The sequence below is a fragment of the Canis aureus genome, chromosome 5 (genome assembly GCF_053574225.1).
Source record: "Canis aureus isolate CA01 chromosome 5, VMU_Caureus_v.1.0, whole genome shotgun sequence".
Lineage (NCBI taxonomy): Eukaryota > Metazoa > Chordata > Mammalia > Carnivora > Canidae > Canis > Canis aureus.
In genome coordinates this window covers 35,061,762-35,082,948 of record NC_135615.1, presented here as the reverse complement: position 1 = coordinate 35,082,948, position 21,187 = coordinate 35,061,762, and the positions used below count along the sequence as shown (strand labels likewise).

Genomic DNA, 21,187 nt, shown 5'->3' with positions numbered 1-21,187 from the left:
CACACTGCCGGCCATGGGAGGCTCAGGGAGCCGGGCACTCCAGGGACCCTGGAGACATACCTTTGTACTGGCAGACTTTCTGAATCCAGGACAGCGGGTTCACCTTCATGAGGGAGTACGGGATGCTGATCACGTGCATCATGTTCATGACGCTCTGGAAGCAACACACGGGGGTGACTGCCGACCTGCTGGCAGGACAAGGAACCCCCCCCACTGGGCGGGATGTGGGGACAGGACAAGCCCGGGCCCCGTCACACGTTCGCTCCACGCTGGAGACCAGAGGCACCATTTGCCATCCAAACACCAGAGAGGAGCATGTGTGTCTAGCAGGAGACAGGCCTGGCTCTAGGAGGTGGCAGCAAGAGACTCAGAAACCACAGGTCCAGAGCCAGTGACAGATGGGTGAGGCCACCAAGACCCGTCACAGAGACCCTGCACCAAATCGTCAGTGAGGAGCCCAACCAACAGTGGGGAAGGCAGCTGCCACAACCCCTGGGCAGGGAGGTGGACCGTGGGCTGGCTGCGCAGTCCTCACAGGGGATAGTCACTGGGTGACTGGGGAGACCCAGGTGCCCAGAGGCACAGAGCTGCAGACGGCAGTGCTCAGATCAGCAGCCCTGACCGTGTGAGCACGCACCTGGGGCTGTTTGCACTCCTACCACCTGCCAGCACCCAGGGCACAGTGGAGGCAGCTCTACCGGACCCCCAACCCTCATCTAGGCAATGCTCACAGGCCCTCGTCCTAAGGAATCCGGCCTCACCGAGAAACCACACCCCTGCTTTCTGCACCTATGAACCATCACGCACGTCAAAGCCCTAGAAGTTTCTACCTCTGGACACAGTTCCAGCTTAAGACGTTCACAAACGGGGCAGAGATCACCAACACTCACGACGTGCACAGCAAGCACACAAGCAGTCATGGTCTCAGGGCTGCAGGCACCTTACACAGCAAGGCTGTCTCCATCGCCCACCCGCAGCTCCAAACCGCCCTCCCGCATGGACAGCCCTCGCAAGGATGAGACCCAGCTTCTCCACCTGGGACCTGGGAGGGGTCCGGGTGCTCGCTTGGGGGGGTGGGCAGTGAAGACAGGGCATGGGAGGGGTCCGGGTGCTCACTCCCACAGAGCGGGGAGGATGGGGCATAAGAGGGGTCGGGTGCTCACTCTGGAGAGGCAGGGAGGACGGGCATGGGCTGTCGCCCCTGCATGATGGCTCTTCCCCTCCCTCACCCCTGTGGAGGTGGCTCCCCCTGCACGCCCACCGACCGCCGGGTGGCCCTTACCGTCAGGATCCCGTGCCACAGCCCCACGTCCTTCTTGAAGTCCAGCACGTTCACGATGGTTTCCGCTGTGCGAAGGGAAACAGGACGTTTACCGTGGGAGACCAGGGGCAAGGGCGATGGGCCGACGGGGCGGACACCCTGCCGCCTGCCCGGAGGAAGCTGCCTGCGCTCGGCCCCCCTTCCATCCGTGATGCTCCCGGACTCGGCCCGAAGGCAGGTGGGCGTCAGCAGAGCCGCGGAGTCCGCGGGGACCGAGCGGGGCTGGCGGGTCCGGGGCGCAACTCACGGGGCAGACAAGCCGCCGAAGACACGGGGGAGGGTCCGGGTTCCGGGTCAGCGGAGCCCCGGCGGGGGGTGCGGGGATGCGGGTCCTCCGGGCGGACATCCGTGGCCCCTACCCCGTAGGAGGCCCGGCCCGGGGAAGAACGTGTCCGCGCGGGCCGGGAGCTTGCGCCAACCCCACGGCCGGTCCCGGCGGAGCTGGGAGGGGACGGCTGCCCGGTGTGGGGGGCAGAGCCTGACCGTGTGCCCGCGTGGTGACACTGGGCGACGGGGCCTCCGCGGGGGACGGGGTCGACTGAGGCCCCCGCGCGGGCCGGACCGCCACGGCCGCAGGCACCCGAGGCCAGGAGCCTCGAGCTCAGGCCCCTGCTCCGAGGCCCGCCAGGCGGCCCCGGCCTGGCCGCGCTCGAACCGACGCTGCTCCTCCGGGCTGGGCGTCCCCGGCTGGCCCCGCCCCGGCTGGCCCCGCCCCGGCTGGCCCCGCCCCGGCTGGCCCCGCCCCGGCTGGCCCCGCCGCCCCTACCTTCCGTGTAGCCGCACGCCTGCGTGAGGGCCTGGCAGTGGGTCAGCAGCGCGATCCTGGTCACGGTGACGCCGAGCACGCTTCCGTCCTTGCACGTCTTGTACTGCGACGAGAGGACGCCGTGCAGACGGGGTTCGCAGGGGCCTGGCCCGCCCGCACCCCGCAGCGGCCGCCGCGCTCACCTCTATGTACGCCGTGTCGTTATTGGCATCCTTGATGTGCGGGAACCAATCCCGCGGCGGCTTAGACAGGTGCTTCGACTCGGTGACAAACCACAGCAGCTTCGGCCAGCCTTGAAGGTGAAGGACGGGGGCGGCTCAGGGGGGCGCGACCCGGAGGGCAGGTGGCGCCCACCGCCTGCAAGGGGGGCGGAGGCCAGGCCTCGGGGCGGGGCGGGACCTCCGACACGCCCAGGCACACCCACAGGTGTAAGGCGGGGTGGAGGCCGGGGCTGGGGTGGGACCTCAGACACGCCGAGGCACGCCCACAGGTGTAAGGCGGGGTGGAGGCCAGGGCGGGGCGGGGCTGGGGCGGGACCTCAGACACGCCCACAGGTGTCAGGCTGGGCGGAGGCCAGGCCTGGGGCGGGGCGGGGCCGGGGCGCGGGGCGGGGCCGGGCCGGGAGCCCCCGACAGCAGAGCGGGGCGCCTACCTTTGAACTGCGGGATCTCCCCGGTCGGGCTTTTCGGCAGCCCTTTGTGGCAAGCGTCGCTCGTCAAGGCCACGGTGACTCCACAGCTGCCGAGCAAGAACCCGATCTGCTGGCTTCCCGCGTCCTGGGGAGGCGGCAGGGAGGCGCGGCTGAGAGCCGGGAGGGATGGAACCTGGCGGGGGGCCAGCCACGTGGGGCACGGACGGGCGCACCTGCCGCGGGCACCTTGCAGGGCCAGCGAGGCGGCTCGGCCTCGGCCTCCCCATGTGCTGCGAGGGAGGCAGCGCCGCGCCTGGGACCCGACGGCGTGATCCCCGTGGAGGAGGGCGCCGGGACACCCCTCCCCGGGCTCCGAGCACGCGCGCTGTGGGTGCGCCGGACGCCCATTCCGGCCCCTTCTCCGTCGGGGTGCGCCCGGGGGTCTGCGCGCGGGGACAGCCCCCACCGCAGGGCACCGACAAAGCGGCGGGGCCGCCGGCGCTTCCCCTTCCCAGGCCGGGCTCTCCCGGAGCCTCGGTGCATCCTCTGAAAGGAGCTGCCCCCAGGGGGCGGACGTCCCAGGACCGCGAATAGGTCCTGTAAACCGCGGCGCTGACGCGGGTCCCCGGCCCCAGCCCCTGGCCCGCAGGCCCCTCCCTGGTTGAGGGTCCTTTCTCCGAAGGGCTGGGCCCTCAGGACCGCAACCACCTCCCTGGTCACAAGAGCTTGCAAATCCCTGTTTTTGACTTAAGAAAAGCCAGACGACACCTGACTTCGGCCCATCACCTCCAATCCCCTCCTGCAACACAGAGGTGCCAAATTATGTCACCAGGTAAGAGTCCCTCCGTGAGCCCTGGAGCATCTGACGGGCCAGCATGGCGCGTCCCCCCACCGGGGTCTGCTCCGTCCCAGCGTGCGGGTCAGGAGGCATCAGTCACACGCCAATGTGAGGACAGCTCACAGAAGGCCCCTCTTGTGAACTCACTTTGGGTTGTGGCCCAACAACTACCAGCTGGTGTTCATCCGGCTCCATTCCTCACCGACTGGGCAGTTCCCCGGCTCTCCGGAGGTGCCTCAGGCACGGGCTTCGGACGCTCTGCTCCGCGGATACCTGGGGCCGAGCGGCCATTCTGTCCCTGGTCCCGCGGTCCTGAGCACGCGCCCACCCCGACCCCTAACGTCAGACCCGAGCTCACGGCAGAGCCTGTCCGGACTTGGGAGACGCTGGCTGAGCCTGCTCACGGGTCTGCCCTGCTGACAACTGGCCTTACCCCAAGCTCGGCCGCCTCAGCCGAGAGAGAGCCACAGGCACCCCACTCTGTGACCCCGCAGGGCTCCGCCTGGCAGGGCCCCGGGTGCCCCCTCTGGCTGCTCCGCACTCCTGGCCAAACCATCCAGGAGCTCTAGTCCCCCTGCTATAAACCCCTCCTGGAAAGACAGCCTTCTCCTCCCACCCCAAGAACTAGGACGGAGAGTAAGTAAATGCACAATACTCAACTGTTCAGTTCGTTACGTGACAGGATTTGGAGGACCGGCTCTCATCAGGGCCTCTGTGGCACATCCAGTGGGCACAGAAGCAGGAGGCAGAGGAGACGCTCACGGCCTCCCTCACTGGCACCTACGGGCACATCTTGCCCCATTCTGAACAGCACAGAGCCAGTGGATTCTGCTGTTTAAAAATGAGTCTTCCAGGGCAGCCCCGGTGGCGCAGCGGTTTGGCGCCGCCTGCAGCCTGGGGTGTGATCCTGGGGACTCGGGATCGAGTCCCACATCGGGCTCCCTGCATGGAGCCTGCTTCTCCCTCTGCCTGTGTCTCTGCCTCTCTCTCTCTGTCTATGAATAAAATCTTAAAATAAAAATAAAAAAGGAGTTTTCCAGACACAAAGGTCATGTTCTAGAGTCATGAGCCTGAGGACGGACGCTCAGCTTCTGGCTTCATTAAGACAAAGTCATCTCTCCATTCTGTTTTCATAAGAAAACGGTCTGCAGGTGGTACAGGCTGATAATCGGAGGGCCTGCGTGGGCTGGGGAGTCATGAGCACACCACCTGGAAGGCCACAGCCTAGCTGCCTCAGTCAAGTGCCGGCAGGGCCAACAAGGCACAGGTGAGAGTCCACTCCCCTGCACACACCTGCACTGACCTCACTGAACCACCAGGGTGGCCGCTAAAGGTTCTCCTCAGCAAAGGGGGCTGTTGGGGACCAGTGGACAGCAGAGGCAATGACAACATACCTCTCCTCCCATCCGTTATTACTGAAGTCACATTCACACGATTCTAAAGGTGTCCACTACAATTAAAATGAACAGCTTACATGTATGTCAAACGTCCAAAGGATACTTAACCTCATTATTTCAAAGCATTGAGAAGTGTTAAGTGGCGGCCAAACTGGGTTTTTTGCATGTTTGCATCAGTGGTGTTTGAAAGGATGTGCCTATGGTGTCAGGTGACACAAGGGCAGAGGTACGTGCCTCCGGGCTCAAGTGGTTTCCTGTGCGAACCAGCCCTGCTCTGGAGACACCAGGCTCTGGCCTTTCCAGGTTATCCTTTTGATGCTACTGACTACAGATCTCAGAGGGCCTCGAGCCCTGACTTAAGGTAACCAGCCCTTTGCATTTCCAAAGGGCTTCAACCCACTGAACTTAACATCAAGGGAAGAGGAGCATCGTAAGTCCCCGAGAAGGTTTTCAGGTGAACTGTAGTAGAATTGACCACAGCAACAAAGAATCACCTAAAACAGCGTGGCTCTCCATTCAATCCCCAAGCTCCTCCACGCTTCTCAGCCGTGAAGATCGCAGGACTCGGGATTGGAGGAAGCACCTTGCGGGGTGTCTACCGCACACCTCGAGTGCTGGCAGCCAACACATGAAGAATCAGGCCACTGAAGGCAGCTCTGAGGTCAGCAGCCACCAGCTGAGCTGCCCTGCTGGACACTGATGTCCGCCCAAGAGGTCAAGGAGGCAACTCCCAGGATTTGTAACCAGGAAACCAAACCAGCAACCATCCTCTTCATTTTCTAAGTGGACTTCACATTCTCTCTTTTCATTCTAAGGAGCAGAGTTTGAAATGTACACATGTGCTGTCAAGGGGCTCTGAGGCATCCCTAAGGCGCCGGAAGGTGAATAACCCCATTTAGTATCAGAGCAGCCACAGGACATCTGGAAAATTCTCCAGAAACTCTGAACCTGGGGCACATGTAAACCATGACATGTTGGAGCTAGGAGCGTCATCCCACAGTTAGTGCAGGACAATGTGCTGAATGACGGTGAGATCAACCCAGTGCAGAGTCCAAGGGCATCATGCAGAATGTAACAGTGACTGAGGGGACCGTCCCTTGTGGACATCAGACCGTGGGTCCTCAGGGATCATCAATGTCAGCCCTAGTAGAGTCTCCTCCCCTTGTCTCTTCCTGGATGTCTCGGGTCTACTTTCCTATGGAACGTCATTCACGTGGATGGAAAAACTTACACTGATATGGGGGATATGTACAACTTAAGTTTCTTATACTTGACCACACTACAACGGCAAGATGTAGATGTACATCTAGTAAATTGTAGGTGAACAAGGGACTCCATCATGTCCAAACACAGAAACATAAGCCACAACCAACAGCCCCCAAAATAAAAAAATATGTATCATTTATTCAGATTTCTAGTGTAAAGACACTGAGGAATGAGATATTCTAAGACTTAGTTACTGACACATTACCAAGCTCAATGTTTTTTTTTAAATTAAGGTATAATTGACATACAATAGTCTATTAATTTCAGAGGTAAAACAATGATTCAGTATCTGTATACACTGCAAAATCACTACAAAAGAAAAGAACTTTAAAGATTTACTCTCTTGGCAACTTTCGAATGTGCAGCACACTATCACTACGTACACTGTGTCCCCATGACTTATTTATTTGTAGCTGGAGGGGGTAGCTGTCCACCCCCTCCAGCCATTTCACCTACCCCACAACCACCACCACTGGCAACCACCGAATCTGTCCTATCTATGAGTTGTGTCTGTCTGTTTGGAGCCCATATTTAAGAGCAATCATATGGTGTTTGTCTTTCTCTGACTTCTTTCACTTAGCACTTCAAGGTCTCTCCATGTCATTGCAAATGGCAAGACTTCATTCTTTTTTTATGTCCAAGTAATATTACATCACATGTATATAGCACCTCTTCTTTTTCCATTCATCCATTGGTGGACACTTAGGTAGTTCCCATATCTTGACTATTGTAAATAATGCTGCGGTGAACATAAGGGTGTATGTATCTTTTTGAATTAGTGTTTTTGTTTAGAAAAATACCTAGTGTAGCTGCTGGATTGTAAGGTAGTTCTATTTTTAATTTTTTGAGGAACCTTCATCTGGTTTCCACAGGGGCTGCACCAGTCTACATTCCCACGAACAGTGCACAAGGGTTCCCTTTTCTCTACATCCTTGCTAAATACTTGCCATTTGTCTTTTTGATATTAGCCATTTTAAAAGGTATGAAGTGATATCTCATTGTGGTTTTAATTTACATTTCCATGATGATTAGTGATATTGAACATCTTTGTGTCTATTGGCCACCTATCTCCCTTAGAAAAATGTCTATTCAGGCATTCTCCCTCTTTTTTTTTTTAAATTTTTATTTATTTATGATAGTCACACACAGAGAGAGAGAGAGAGGCAGAGGGAGAAGCAGGCTCCATGCACCGGGAGCCCGACGTGGGACTCGATCCCGGGTCTCCAGGATCACGCCCTGGGCCAAAGGCAGGTGTTAAACCGCTGCGCCACCCAGGGATCCCCTCTCCCTCTTTTTAATTGGATGTGTCTTTTGCTATTGAGTGGTATGATTTCTACACGTATTTCAGATAGTATACCTTACCAGAGACACAATTTGCAAGCATCTTCTCCCAGTCAGTAGGAATGGAATTTGCCTTTTCATTGTGCTGGTTTCCTTTGCTGTGAAGCTTTTGAGTTTGACGTCCCATTTGTTTTGTTTTGCTTCTGTTACCTTTGCCTTTGGTGTCCAATCCAAAAAATCATCACCAAGACTGATGTTAAGGAGCTCACTGCCTATGTTTTCTTCCACGAGTTTATGGCTTCAGGTCTTCAAGTCTTTAATTAATTTTGAGTGAAATTTTCTGTACTGGGTAAGATAGAGGTCTAAGATAGTTTAATTCTTTTGCATGTGGCTATCCAGTTTCCCTAACGTCATTTATTAGAGACTGTCCTTTCTCCATTATGTATTCGTGAATCTTTTAACTTAATGAACCTAAATTAATTGGTGATATATGTGTGGGTTTATCTCTGGACTATTATATTCCACTGACCTATGTGTCTGTTTCTGGATAATAACATACTGTGTTAATTGCTATAGCTTTGTAATGTCGCTTGAACTCAGAGCCAGTGTCCCCAACTTTGCTCTTCTTACTCTAGGTTGCTTTGGCTATTTGGAGTTTTCCATGGTTCCCTACAAGTTTTTGGAATGTTTGTTCTACTTCTGTGAATGGTGCCACTGGAATTTTAATAGGGCCTGCACTGAATCTGTAAGATGTTTTGGGTAATATGGACATTTTAACAATATTATTTCTCCTAATCCATAAGCATGGAATATACTTCCATTTATTTGTGTCTTCCTCAATTTTTTTCATCAACGTCTTATGATTTTCAGAGGTCTTTCATCTCTTTGGTTAAATTTATCCCTAAGTATTTTATTTTTTGATATAACTATTGATGGAATTGTTTCTTAATTTCTCTGATAGTTCACTGTTAATGTTTAGACATGTAACCAATTTTTACATGTTGATTTACTGCCCTGCAACTTTACTCAATTCAGTGAATAATTTGAATAGTTTTTTTGTGGAATTGTCTATATATAAAATCATGTCATCTCCTCAGAGATAGTTTTACCTCTTCCTTAATGATCTGGATGCCTTTTACATCTTTTTCTTGCCTAGCAGCTCTGGCTAAGACTTCCAATACTATGGTGAGTAGAATTGGCAAGAAGAAAAATTTCCAGCCTTTCACAAGTGAGTAAAAAGTTAACTGTGGGCTTGTCATGCATGGCCTTTATTAATTTGAAGTATATTCCCTCTATGCTCACTTTGCCGAGTTTTTTTTTTTTTTTTTTTTTTTATCAACAATGAATGCTGACAAATAGACATTTCTCCAAAGAGGACATACAGATGGTCAATGACCCATGAAAAGATGCTCCGCATCACTCATCATCAGGGAAACGCAGATCAAAACCGCAATGAGCTATCACCTCACACCTGTCAGAATGGCTAACATCAACAACACAGGAAACAACAGGTGTTGGGAGGATGTGGAGAAAGGGGAGCCCTCATGCGCTGCTGGTGGGAACACACACTGGTGCAGCCACTCTGGAGAACAGTGTGGAGGGTCCTCAACAAATTAAAATAGAGCTACCTATGACCCAGCGACTGCACTATTAAATATTTACCCCTCAAAGATACAAAAATACTAATTAAAAGGTATACATGCATTATCCACAAAAGCCAACTTATGGAAACAGCCCAAATGTCCATCGACTGATAAATGGATAAAGAAGATGTGGTGTGTGTGTGTCTCTCTCTCACACACACACACCCACTGGGATGTTGCTCAGTCATCAAAAAGAATGAAGTCTTGCCATTTGCAATGACATGAATGGAGCTAGAGAGTATGATGCTAAGTGTAGTAAGTCAGAGAAAGACAAATACCATGCAATTTCAATCATACATAGAATTTAAGAAACACAACAAATGAGCAAAGAAGGAAAAGAAAAAGGCGAACCAAGAAATGGCCTCTTCACTATAGAGAACTGATGGTTATCAGAGGGGAGGGGTTTGGGGGTAGGAGGAGTTAGGTGATGGGGATTAAGGAGTGTACTTGCTTTGTAAGTACCGACGTCGTATGGAATTGTTAAATCACTATACTGCACACCTGAAAGTAATATAACTCTGCATGTTAACTAGCTGGAATTTAAATAAAAACTTAAAAAATAACATTTGAATGTTGTGAATGTTTTTTCTGCATCCATGAGCATATGATTATCCTTCATGTTGTTAATGTAGTGTATCACATTGACTGATTCATGAACGTTGGCCTACCCGTGCATCCCTGAAATAAATGAAATAAATCCCACTAAATAATGGAATATGGTCCTTTTAATGTATTATTGAATTCCATTTGCTAGTATTTTGTTGAGGATTTCTGCATCTAAGTTCATCAGGGATATTGGCCTGTAATTTTATTTTCTTATGGCATCCTTGTCTGCTATTGGTATCACAGTAATGCTGCCTCGTAACAGGAGTTTGGAAGCTTCCCTTCCTCTCAATATTTTGGAAGGGTTTGAGAAGGATGGATATTACATCTTTTTGAATGTTTGGTGAAATTCACCAGTGAAGACATCTGGTCTATACTTCTGTTTGCTGGAGGTTTTTAATCAATCTCCTTACTACTGACCGGTATTCAGATAGTCTACTTCTTCATCATTCAGCATTGGAAGAGTGCATGTATAATCTAATTTATCTAATTTATCTAATTCAAGGGGTCTAAGTAGTTGGCATATAGTTCTTAGTAGTCTCCTATAGCTCTTTGTCTTTCTGTGGCTGTAACTGTTTCATTTCTGATATCTGAGTCCTGTTCTTGTTCTCCTGCCGAGTCTAGCTAAAAGTCCCACTACTCTTTCTTATCTTTTGAAAGAACCAGCTTTTTGGTATCACTGATTTTCCCCCCTATATTCTCTATGGTCTCTGTTTCATTTATTCCCACAATGATCTTTGTTCCTTTATTCTACTAACTCTGGGCTTCATTTGCTCTTTTTCTAGTTCCTTGAGGCTCACAATTAGAACCACTGCTGCTGAATTTATAGATTTCGTATGTTCTATTTTTGTTTAAATTAGTCTCAAGCTGTTTTTCTCGCTTTTCCTTTGATTTCCTTGGAAAATCCACTGGGTTGGATCCACTGGGTTGCTCAGTAGTATGTTGCTTAATCTCCCCATATTTCTAATTGTCTTCATGTAAGTGATTTCTAGTTTCATACCACTGTGAGCCAGAAAAGATGCTTGATGTCATTTCACTCTTCTTAAATTTACTGGGACTTGCTTTGTGGCCTAACATGGGGTCTATCCTGGAGAACATTCCAAATGCCCTTGAGAAGAATGTGCATCTGTTGCTTATGGATGGAGCGTTCCACATAAATTAACCATTGGTGTAGGACCCCTACTCCTGCTGTATGGCATTTCTCCCCTTAGATCTACTACTATTTGTGTATATGTGCAGGTGCTCCTGTGCTGGGTACATAAATGTTTACAAATGTCATGTCTTCTCTGTGGACTGATCCCGTTATCATTATGTAATCCCCCTCTGTCTCCCATTAATAGTCTGTTGTGAAGTCTACCTTGTCTGATGTAACTACAGCTACTCTTTCATCTCCACGTCCAGGAATACCTTTCTGCCTCCCTTCGCTTTCAGCGTCTGTGTGTCCTTACATCTGAAGTCTCTCATAGGCAGCACAGATTGCTCTTGCTTTTTTTCCCATTGACTCACTCTATGTCTTTTGATTAGAGAATTTAGTCATTCTACATTTGAAGCAATTATTGATAAGTAGATACCTATTGCTGTTTTGTTTATTGTTTTCTGCTTTTTTTCAGTAGGGCCTTTCTCTTCTTTCCTTCCTTTTTTCCTTTGTGATTAATGGCTTTCTTTAGTGTTACACTTAGATTCCTTTCCCTTTCATTTTTGTCTCTACCAGAGGTGTTTGCTTTTTGGTCACCATAAGGCTCACATAGAACAACAGCCTGTAGACACGCGCACATGTACATTTAATACATGTACGTGTGTGTGTTACGTGTATGTGTATATATATATATAGATAGATAGATATACTCAGCCTACTTTAATTTGATAGCAACTTAAGTTTACACATATTCTGAGTTTTTACCTGCCCTCCCATACTTAATATTTTCATAGTACATCATTTTACTTTGTGTATCCCCTAAGTACTGTAATTTTCATGATTTTTACTGTTTTTGTCTTTTTATTCCAGTTCTATAAGTAATCCATTACCTTTACTTTACATCGACCTTTACCAGTGAGGTTTATACTCGCATTTATTTTATTGTTACAAATCAATGCCCTGTCTTTTTAGTTTACAGAAGTCCTTAACATTTCTCAAACGGCCTGTTTAGTGGCGATGAACTCCATCAGGTTGTGCTTGTCTGGAAAACTAACGCTCCTGAATTCTGAATGACAGCCCTGCTGGCCAGAGTATCCTTGGTGGATACTCTACGCTCTTTTCAGCATATGGAATATACCCTGTGGCTCCCTCCTGGCCTGCAAGGTGTCTGCTGAAAAATCTGCTGATCGTCTTAGTGATTTCCTTGTATGTATGTAGCAAGTTGTTTTTCTCCTGCCACTTTTCAGAATCATTCGCTCATTAATGTTTGACATTTTAACTATAATGTGTCTTGCTGTGAACTCTTTGGGTTCATCCTATTGTCAGCTCTCCAGGCTCCCTGGACCTGGATGTCTGTTTCTTTCCGTAGGTTAGGGATGTTTCTACTATTATTTCTTCACTTATACTTTCTGCCCCTTTCTTTCCTCTCCTTCTGAGACTTCCTAATGTGAACGCTGTTCCACCTGATGTCTGACAGATTAAAACTTAAATTATCTTTGTTTCCTTTTGCTGCTCTGTGTGAGGTCTACTGTGCGGTCTTCTTGATTGTTGACACTTTCTTCTGCTTCATCCAGTGGGAACTTCCCAGGGCATCCTTCAGTTCAGTTGTAATATTCCTAAAGCTCTGGGACTTCTGTTTGGCATTCCCTTCTGTTTTCTCTTTCCATGTTGAAGTTCTGTGTTTATCCATTCTTCTCTGCAGTTCAGTGAGTGTCTCTGTGACCCTTACTTTGAATTACTTATCAGGTAAATTATTTATTTCCACTTCACTAAGGTTTCATCTTGTTCCTTATTCTTGAACAGATTCCTTTGTTTCTTCGTTTTGTTTGACTCTCTGTATTTTTTTTTTTTAAGATTGTATTTATTCATGAGAGAGAGAGAGAGAAACAGAGAGAGGCAGAGACACAGGCAGAGGGAGAAGCAGGCTCCATGCAGGGAGCCCGACATGGGACTCGATCCTGGGTCTGCAGGATCACGCCCTAGGCTGAAGGCAGAGCTAAACTGCTGAGCCACCTGGGCTGCCCTGATTCTCTGTATTAAGTGGAGCAGCCACCTCTCCCAGGCTAGAAGGAGTGGTCTGTGTAGGTGATGAACCTTCTCATGCAGTCCTGCCCTTGCTTGTCTCTTGAACTTCTCTGATTGTCTAAGCAGCCAGATTTATTCCAGACACATTCCCATTGTTGAGGGTGTGCCAAGATGCCTCTGTGTTCCAAAGGGAGGAATCCCACCAAGCACCAAGTTTCAGTCTGACTGGAGCCAGGCTCTCTGGCAGCTTTCAATGTATGCAGATATATACAGTCCTGTGGGACCACAATCATAAACCCTACTGGCCTCCACACCAGGACGTCTGGAGGTGTCTCCTGGGCTAGAGTTACAAACATCAGGGCTCCAGATGAGTGTGTAAGTCCCGTCCGGGAGGTGCCAGTGAGCTGTACCAAGATTAAGGGAGAGGGCAAAGTTGGCCCTCATCTGTGTTCCCTGAGAGCACCTCCGTCATCTCCAAATGTGTGGGAAACCCGAAGCCTGTGCCTCAGGCTGCAGCCCCAGGACAAGTGAATAGGCTTTCATCACATACACACTGGGCATGTTTTGTGTGCTGCCTGTGCGTGCCCTGCATAGCCATCTGTCAAGAACTCTCTCCAAGTGGTAGGGTCCTGTGGGGCCCAGGTATGCAAGCCCCCTGGCTACCAGAGCCAGGCACGCATGGGTGTTCCCTGTGCGGTCTGTGGGCACCTGCCGGCTTTAGCAAGGCGGCAGGAGAGTGGGGCTGTGGCGTGCCCACTGGCTCCAGCGCCGCAGCGGGAGTGAACGGGGGCTGGGGCACAGTCCGTGGCTTCAGCAGAGCAGCAGTGGCAAAGTAGAAGCAAAGCACAAAAGCGGCGCTTGTCAGTGCCTCTGTCCCCACAGTCCCCACAGGCCCCTGCCCCTGGGAGACGCTCTAAGATTAGCAAAGGGGTTCTTCACACACAGCGTAATCCCCTTTCGAGCCGTTCCTGCTGCATGGGGCCCTGGGGCAAGTGAGTTGAGTATGAGCTCCATGGGTGTGCTGGGTACAAGCCCCATGTTTTGGGGGCTCACAGTCGGACGCAGGCTCCAAGCTGGAGTACCTGACTTTGGGCGTGGACCCCTCACCCCGGGAGAATGCTCCTAATCTCTGAGATCCCTGCCACGTGTGGGCCGTTGGGCCAGCGGGCGCCTCTGCCTCTCCTGCCCCCTCCCCTTACACGAGGGAGCTGCTCAGCCAGTTCTCGGGCCTTTCCCGGGAGGGAATCCTTCCGGAGTAGCGCTTGGCGTGGGGTGACCGGGGGCGGGGGGGGGGGGTGAGCTCGGCACCTTCCTGTGCCACCGCCTGGCACGGCCGTCGGCGCGGTACCGGGGCACAGAGGCTGCACCTGAGTAGCCGCCGGGCCCTCAGCAACTGTGCCCCTGCCCGTCCGGCCGACGCCAACGGAGCCCCAGAACCCGCAACACCCCGAGCCTGTTGGGCCACACGCAGCCGCCGAGGCTTCCCAAGCCCGGGCACCCGACCTGTGGGCTGCATCGCTCCTTACCTTTCTCGTGAGCGGCACTTCGATGGGCACGGGGACCACCTCGGCCAGCAGGCAGCCGTAGAACGCCACCATGGAGGCGGCGGGGTCGTTGTTGGGGAACACCAGCGCCACCTGCGGGCACACACAGGGGTCAGCCCCAGGACGGAGGGGGTGCAACCCACGCAGCAGGCCGTTCCCAGCGAGGGCAGCGAGGGCAGAGCCTGCACGGCAGGCGCGCCACTGGCTCTTTTGGGGCAGATGTATTTTAACCAATTTCATGTACTTCCCTTTGACGTTCGAAGCCAGCCACGTCGCGGCCGGTCCCCCGAGACCCTGCCCAGGGCACAGCCACCCAGGCGGTCGGCATGCGTCCTGTCGTGCACCCTCACGCATCCGTGAGCCACGGCCGTGCGCACGTGCTCCGCGGGTGCCTCGTGTGTCCACGCGGCCCCCAGCCTGACCTCGCCTGACCCCACGGGACGCCCTGCCCCTGAGCTTCGTTTGCCTCCCCGCATCCCAGTGTTGTAGGCAAGGGCACCTGAGGGGGCGGGGAGGGCCAGGCGAGCCTGGCACAGGGTGACACCCGCGGCCCCTTGGAGGGCGTCAGGGACATCTGCTCCCCCTCCGCCCACGGCCTCCCAGGGGCCTCGGGGACGAAGCGCCCAGTAAGCATGGGCTATAAAAGCTGGGTCAATCTAGGGTCTCACGGATCACGTGACTTTTAGGATGTCTCCCGACAGCCCCGAGGGCATTTTCGTGATGAATGAGTCTTCCGGAGGATGGCATGAACTGTGCCCCTGCGTCAAGCTCTCCTGCCCCGTGCCTACTCACCTGTTTCCACACGCGCCCTAAAACCAGGATGAATTTAAACACATCTGACAGCATTAACTCCCAGTTATGCAAAGGCTTCACGTGAATTATTTTTATTGCCACATTTAACGTGTTATGCAAATTTGTCAGAACTTCCCTGTATGTGGGCGCCTACTGCCTACAAGCAGGTCACCCGGTGTGGCTCACGTGGGGCTCCCTGGGGTTGTGGGCCGGCTCATCAATGCGCCCCAACTCGCTGGCCCTACTGCGGCCCCTCGGGGAGCGGCCTCACGTTCTGTCCTTGGGCGATGCGCAGCCGTCCGGTGTCTGCGCGCTCCCTCCCCGCGGCCCTGGACGAGGTCGCCGTGTGCTCAGGAGCTCGCGGCTCCCGTGACTTAATGTGCACAGGTCACTTCTGCGTTGCCTCACTCAGGAACTTTACCAGTTTTTTCTCGAATACCGTCCTACTAGACGTTATTAGTTTTGCCATGGACAGTGAGTAGGACTCTATCTCCCTATTTCAATAAACAAACAGGCACGAATGGATTCAGACGGCACCTGAGGACAGGACGTGCCGCATCTTAAACTTGGCCTCGTTGGACGGCAGGTGGAAACAAATTAAGCTTGGGATTAAATGAAGGTTTTCTTTCTAAACGGCATTCCTGTGGTTGACTGAAGTCAGCGAGTCATAGATCAGTCACCCCTCAGGCCAGGAAAGGCCATTCTGAGGGACCGTGCTTGAGAGAGCCTGAGGAGTATGTACGGTTGTGCTAATCCTTATTCCGTCCCAGCCAGAGGCCAGGCAGCCACGAGCAGGATCCTCCAGAGGAGCCGAGGATTTACTTGTACGTCTGTGTGTATGAACCACAGCAGTTATTGTAAAGAACCACCTGAGGTTTAGAATAGCCCGAGATGTGTTGTGTCAACGGCAGCCGCGTCCACAGCGCGTGTGTAGACCTGGATCTGGCAAAGCTGCCATCAGGTAAGTACTTGGAGGCTCGCAGCGAGCCGCTGCCCAGACCTCCTTCCCTGAAGCACCCACACGTGACAGGGAGTCATCCAAACTGCAGTCAAATCACGGAAGATGCCGAACTTCCACCCGGAGCGGAGGGCTGCCCCTGTTCCTGTGGGATCAGGTCAGTACAGACTCGCTGGCTTCCCCCAGCGTCTGTTCCAGGTCCGACACCCGACAGCACGGCGGGGACGCTGCGGACCAGCCCGTCTGCCTCCGAGCCCGGGGCTGGCTGCCGGCCCGGCGCTGCTGGTGGAGGCTCACCCGGACCTGAGATCCAGAACTGCCCCGCTCTGTCCGCGCGGCCCCACTCGTGACGCCGCGTTAGGGACGCCCCGCAGGGCTGTGGCAATAGGACGGGATGGCATGTGCCAATGTGAAGGCAGTAAGAGCTGAATATAAATTCGTGCATGATTCTGCTCCTGACATCATCAAAGTGGTGGACAGAAAGGGTCAAACACCTGAAGACTCAGAATAAGAACAAAGTGTTTGCTATTGTTTTGCAGCTTCAGGAAAGGAAGTCTGTGCTTGGCTCACTCTTCTCATGATGTCTTCCTTCCACGTCAGAACCAGTCACACGTCTGTCTTACTGGTGCCTCCACGGTGATTCCTGAGCCGTGCACAACACAGCTCCCCTCCACATAATTCTCCGCATATTTCTGACATGGGTCTGGACCTAACCCCCACCCAGGGCGTGGAGGCACCCACCTGGCAGGAGGCGTAGGCCACCCCAGCGTCCATGAGGGTCGTGCTCCTTAGAGCGATCCCTCCTTCTCTGCGTGCCCTGGCTCCTTCTCAACGCCAGTCGGCCGCTGGCCCATAGCTCACAAGAGACTCCTCGGGGCGCACGTGCTCCTCCCAAATGAGGAAGCTCTGTCCGCCCCCCACCCCCCGACAGTGCATCTCAGGCTCTCACCACTTCTGAGACCTTCATCATGTTCCAATTTATACAAAAGCTAATTATCAATAATGTGTGCACGTTTTAGTACCTCCAGCTCCTAGAAGGCAGGCTCCACATTGCGCACCTCTGTACCTTCTGAAGCTCCCGCTACACATCTCAAACCCCATTCAGTGGAGGCACATAAATGCCTTCTTAAAAGCCCAAACTATGTTAATAAGGTCACCCACGTGAAAAATGTCTATAAAGGTTTATGTCAAAGACTGAACGCTCATTATCCTGGGGAAAATTATTTTATTCAAAAGTCATTTTGAGAGGGTAAAAAATTCTGTTTATTGCAATAGAAGGTTATGATCAACTGACTACTATCATCATGTATATTTATTTAGTAAAAGTACCTATGTGCACATGCCAGGTACAAACCACGTGAATGATGTTTAGGGTAACTTAGGGAAGTAGTTCCCTTCACACAATTCAAGTCAGCCTTTGCTGAAAAACCTCCCTACATAGTTTATTTCTATCACAATTCCTACTAACATCTGAGCTGAACAGAGGTGCTTCACTTTGCCATCGTTACTGTAGGAGAACTTAGCGGCTCTGGAGGCCACGGTGCACCAGGACGTTTAACAAAGCCACTCAAGACTGTCGCCAAATCAGAGCGAAGGGAGATGTCACTCTATAATGGACTTTCTATTGTAGTAAACACAAAGCTGACCATCTCAACAGCTTGGCGGCACCAAGGACATCCGCCCCGCTGAGCAGCCTCGCCGTCCAGAACCAGCCCTGGGGTATCGCGTTCCTCAGATGAAGCCTGGGTCCCCTATCCTCCCCTCCCCTCTGCCCCTCCCCTCTCCGAACCTCGTATATTCCTCCCTGGTGGCCGCTTCACCTCACGTAGCATAAAACCCTCGAGCCCCTCCATGGTTAATGGCGCCAGAAACTATTTCCTCTCTAAGACTGCAGGGCCATCCGGTGCGTACACCGCCACCGCATTGCTCACCCGCTCATCTGTGCACGGACGCTGGGGTTACACCCCCTTCTGGTTCTGTGAATGACGCTGCCCTGAGAACCAGTGTAGACATGTAGATTGCCGGGTCAGGAGGTAATTCCGTAGTGACTGCTGGGGCACGCACCACTGTCCGTCCTGTTTGCCTCAGTGGCTGCACCAGGGTCGGTTGCTGCCGGCAGCACGAAGTTCCCATTTCTCCGTCCTCGCCAGCCTAACCGGTGCGGTGTCTCAGTGTGGTTGAAAGGTACCTGGTCCCGAGGCATCTTTTCAGGTCTTACTGGCCATCTGCCGAACTTCCCTGGAGAAATGTCTATTCAAGTCCTCTGCCCATTTTTTAATCCTCTTTTTTTTTTTTTGGTTGTTGCTGACTTGTAGGTTTTTTTTTTTTTTTTTTAAATATTCTGGAGACTAATCTCGTACCAGATACAGGCTCTGTAAACACATTTTCTCCCATCCTCTATGCTGCCTTTCACCCTCGATAGCGTCCTGTGGCACCCTCAAGTTACTGTCATGAAATCCGATTCATGTTTTTATTTTCGTGGCCTGTGTTTTGGTGTCATCTAAGAAATCACTGCCAAATTCTGTTATGAAGCTTCCCCCCAGGTTTATTCTAAGAGTTTTATGGTTTTTGCTCTTAACGTGAGAAGTGCTACAGCGTAGCTCACGGAGTTGTGAAGGCTCACGACACCTTGTGTCATGCATCCCGACTCACAGCTAATGTAACAAAGCCTGAGTTAGTGTGTTCACGGTAAGAGACACTGAACTCGGAATGTCCGACTGCAGGTGTCTGTGTCATGCAGGATGAAGCATTTGCGGGTGTAGTAACGTCAAGAGACTTACCCGGTCTCCAGGTCGTACCATAGGCTCTTGCTTTGTACCTAATTTATGCAGAATGTTGTAAGCAACCTTCATACTTCTTGTCCACAGTTTGCCTATCAACAGAAACGACAAAGACACAAGTAAGTGGACACATGCATTTCCAGTTATATATCAACATACACATGAAATTATATATATAGAGAGAACTAGTTCATTGTAAGCCTTCAAGTTATCCTCAGTCTCTGGAAGCAAGAAGAAAAATAAGAGCCAGTAACTCAGATTCATAAAATCTGAGAAGCCTCAATGCTGGAATAAGGTTCTGATACAAATACTCTCGGTATGTAAAGTAGCTACAGCAAAGCCACAGAAAACTTATCATCACAGAAGTTCCAGGGGAAGATTTCAAGGGAGTGAAGTAGGGCAGGGATCATTGCAAGAGCGCATTACTGCTGATTCACCTGTTAGTGGGGTCCTGGCTCAAGTGACTGCAATGAATGCAAAGGGTCCTGGGGACACACAGTGGAGCCTGGTCCCCCTCCCTCTCCAAGTCCTGAGTCCTCAGCATCAAATCTTCCTAGCCTCGGGGACTTAGGATTTTTGGAGAAGAATGCTGAGAGTTAAAGATGGTGGTAAGTATTCTGAACTAAACTTTTGAACTCTGGGGAAAAAAAGAGCACAAGGCAGGATCGGTAACAGGATTTTAAAAACCACATCAGGAAGAATGGCCAGCTTTTTTAAAAAAAAAAAATTTTTATTGGAGTTCAATTTGCCAACATAGAGCATAACACCCAGTGCTCATTCTCCCAAGTGCCCCCCTCAGTGCCCGTCACCCAGTCACCCCAACCCCCGCCTACCTCCCTTTCTACCACCCCTTGTTCGTTTCCCAGAGTTAGGTGTCTCTCATGTTTTGTCACCCTCACTGATATTTTTTTTTTTTCTCACTGACATTTTCACCCATTTTCTCTCCTTTCCCTTTATTCCCTTTCACTAGTTTTTATATTCCCCAAATGAATGAGACCATATGATGTTTGTCCTTCTCCGATTGACTTATTTTACTCAGCATAATACTCTCCAGTTCCATCCACGTCAAAGCAAATGGTGGGTATTTGTCGTTTCAAATGGCTGAGGAATATTCCATTGTATACATTAGACCACAGTTTCTTTATCCCTTCATCTTTCGATGGACACCGAGGCTCCTTCCACAGTTTGGTATTGTGGACATTGCTGCTAGAAACATCGGGGTGCAGGTGTCCCGGCGTTTCACTGCATCTGTATCTTTGGGGTCAATCCCCAGCAGTGCAATTACTGGGTCGTAGGGCAGGTCTATTTTTAACTCTTTGAGGAACCTCCACACAGTTTTCCAGAGTGGCTGCACCAGGTCACATTCCCACCAACAGTGCAAGAGGATTCCCCTTTCTCCACATCCTCTCCAACATTTGTGGTTTCCTGCCTTGTTAATTGTCCCATTCTCACTGGTGTGAGGTGGTATCTCATTGTGGTTTTGATTTGTATTTCCCTGATGGCCAGTGATGCGGAGCATTTTCTCATGGGCTTGTTGGCCATGTCTATGTCTTCCTCTGTGAGATTTCTGTTCACATCTTCTGCCCATTTCATGATTGGATTGTTTTTTGCTGTTGAGTTTATAAGTTCTTTATAGATCTTGGATACTAGTCCTTTAACTGATATGTCATTTGCAAATATCTTCTCCCATTCTGTAGGTTGTCTTGTAGTTTTGTTGACTGTTTCTTTTGCTGTGCAGAAGCTTTTTCTCTTGATGAAGTCCCAATAATTCATTTTTACTTTTGTTTCTCTTGCCTTCATGGATGTATCTTGCAAGAAGGTGCTGTGGCCAAGTTCAAGAAGGGTGTTGCCTGTGTTGTCCTCTAGGATTTTGATGGAATCTTGTCTAACATTTAGATCTTTCATCCATTTTGAGTTTATCTTTGTGTCTGGTGCAAGAGAGTGGTCTAGTTTCATTCTTCTGCACGTGGATGTTCAATTTTCCCAGCACCATTTATTGAAGAGACTGTCTTTTTTCCAGTGGATAGTCTTTCCTGTTTTGTCGAATATTAGTTGACCATAAAGTTCAGGGTCCACTTCTGGATTCTCTATTCTGTTCCATTGATCTATGTGTCTGTTTTTGTGCCAGGACCACACTGTCTTGATGACCACAGCTTTGTAGTACAACCTGAAATCTGGCATTGTGACGCCCCCAGCTATGGTTTTCT

The 21,187-nt window shown here is 51.3% G+C and overlaps 1 protein-coding gene across 5 annotated transcripts in view; it reads right to left on the bottom strand.

Annotated features, from left to right (window-relative positions):
• The window catches only part of DIP2C (disco interacting protein 2 homolog C), a 252,589-nt gene that overhangs the window by 80,876 nt on the left and 150,526 nt on the right, over window positions 1–21,187 (bottom strand). For all 5 annotated transcript variants that reach the window (XR_013379581.1, XM_077897377.1, XM_077897374.1 and 2 more), the window contains 7 exons: window positions 18,981–19,072; window positions 14,433–14,543; window positions 2,740–2,863; window positions 2,270–2,379; window positions 2,088–2,190; window positions 1,283–1,347; window positions 61–154 (listed from right to left, as the gene is read on the bottom strand). Coding sequence is in view for 4 of the 5 variants with exons in the window: in XM_077897377.1 (XP_077753503.1) it covers window positions 61–154; window positions 1,283–1,347; window positions 2,088–2,190; window positions 2,270–2,379; window positions 2,740–2,863; window positions 14,433–14,543; window positions 18,981–19,072 (699 nt within the window). In the remaining variant the exon portion in view is untranslated. The remainder of the gene's footprint in view (window positions 1–60; window positions 155–1,282; window positions 1,348–2,087; window positions 2,191–2,269; window positions 2,380–2,739; window positions 2,864–14,432; window positions 14,544–18,980; window positions 19,073–21,187) is intronic.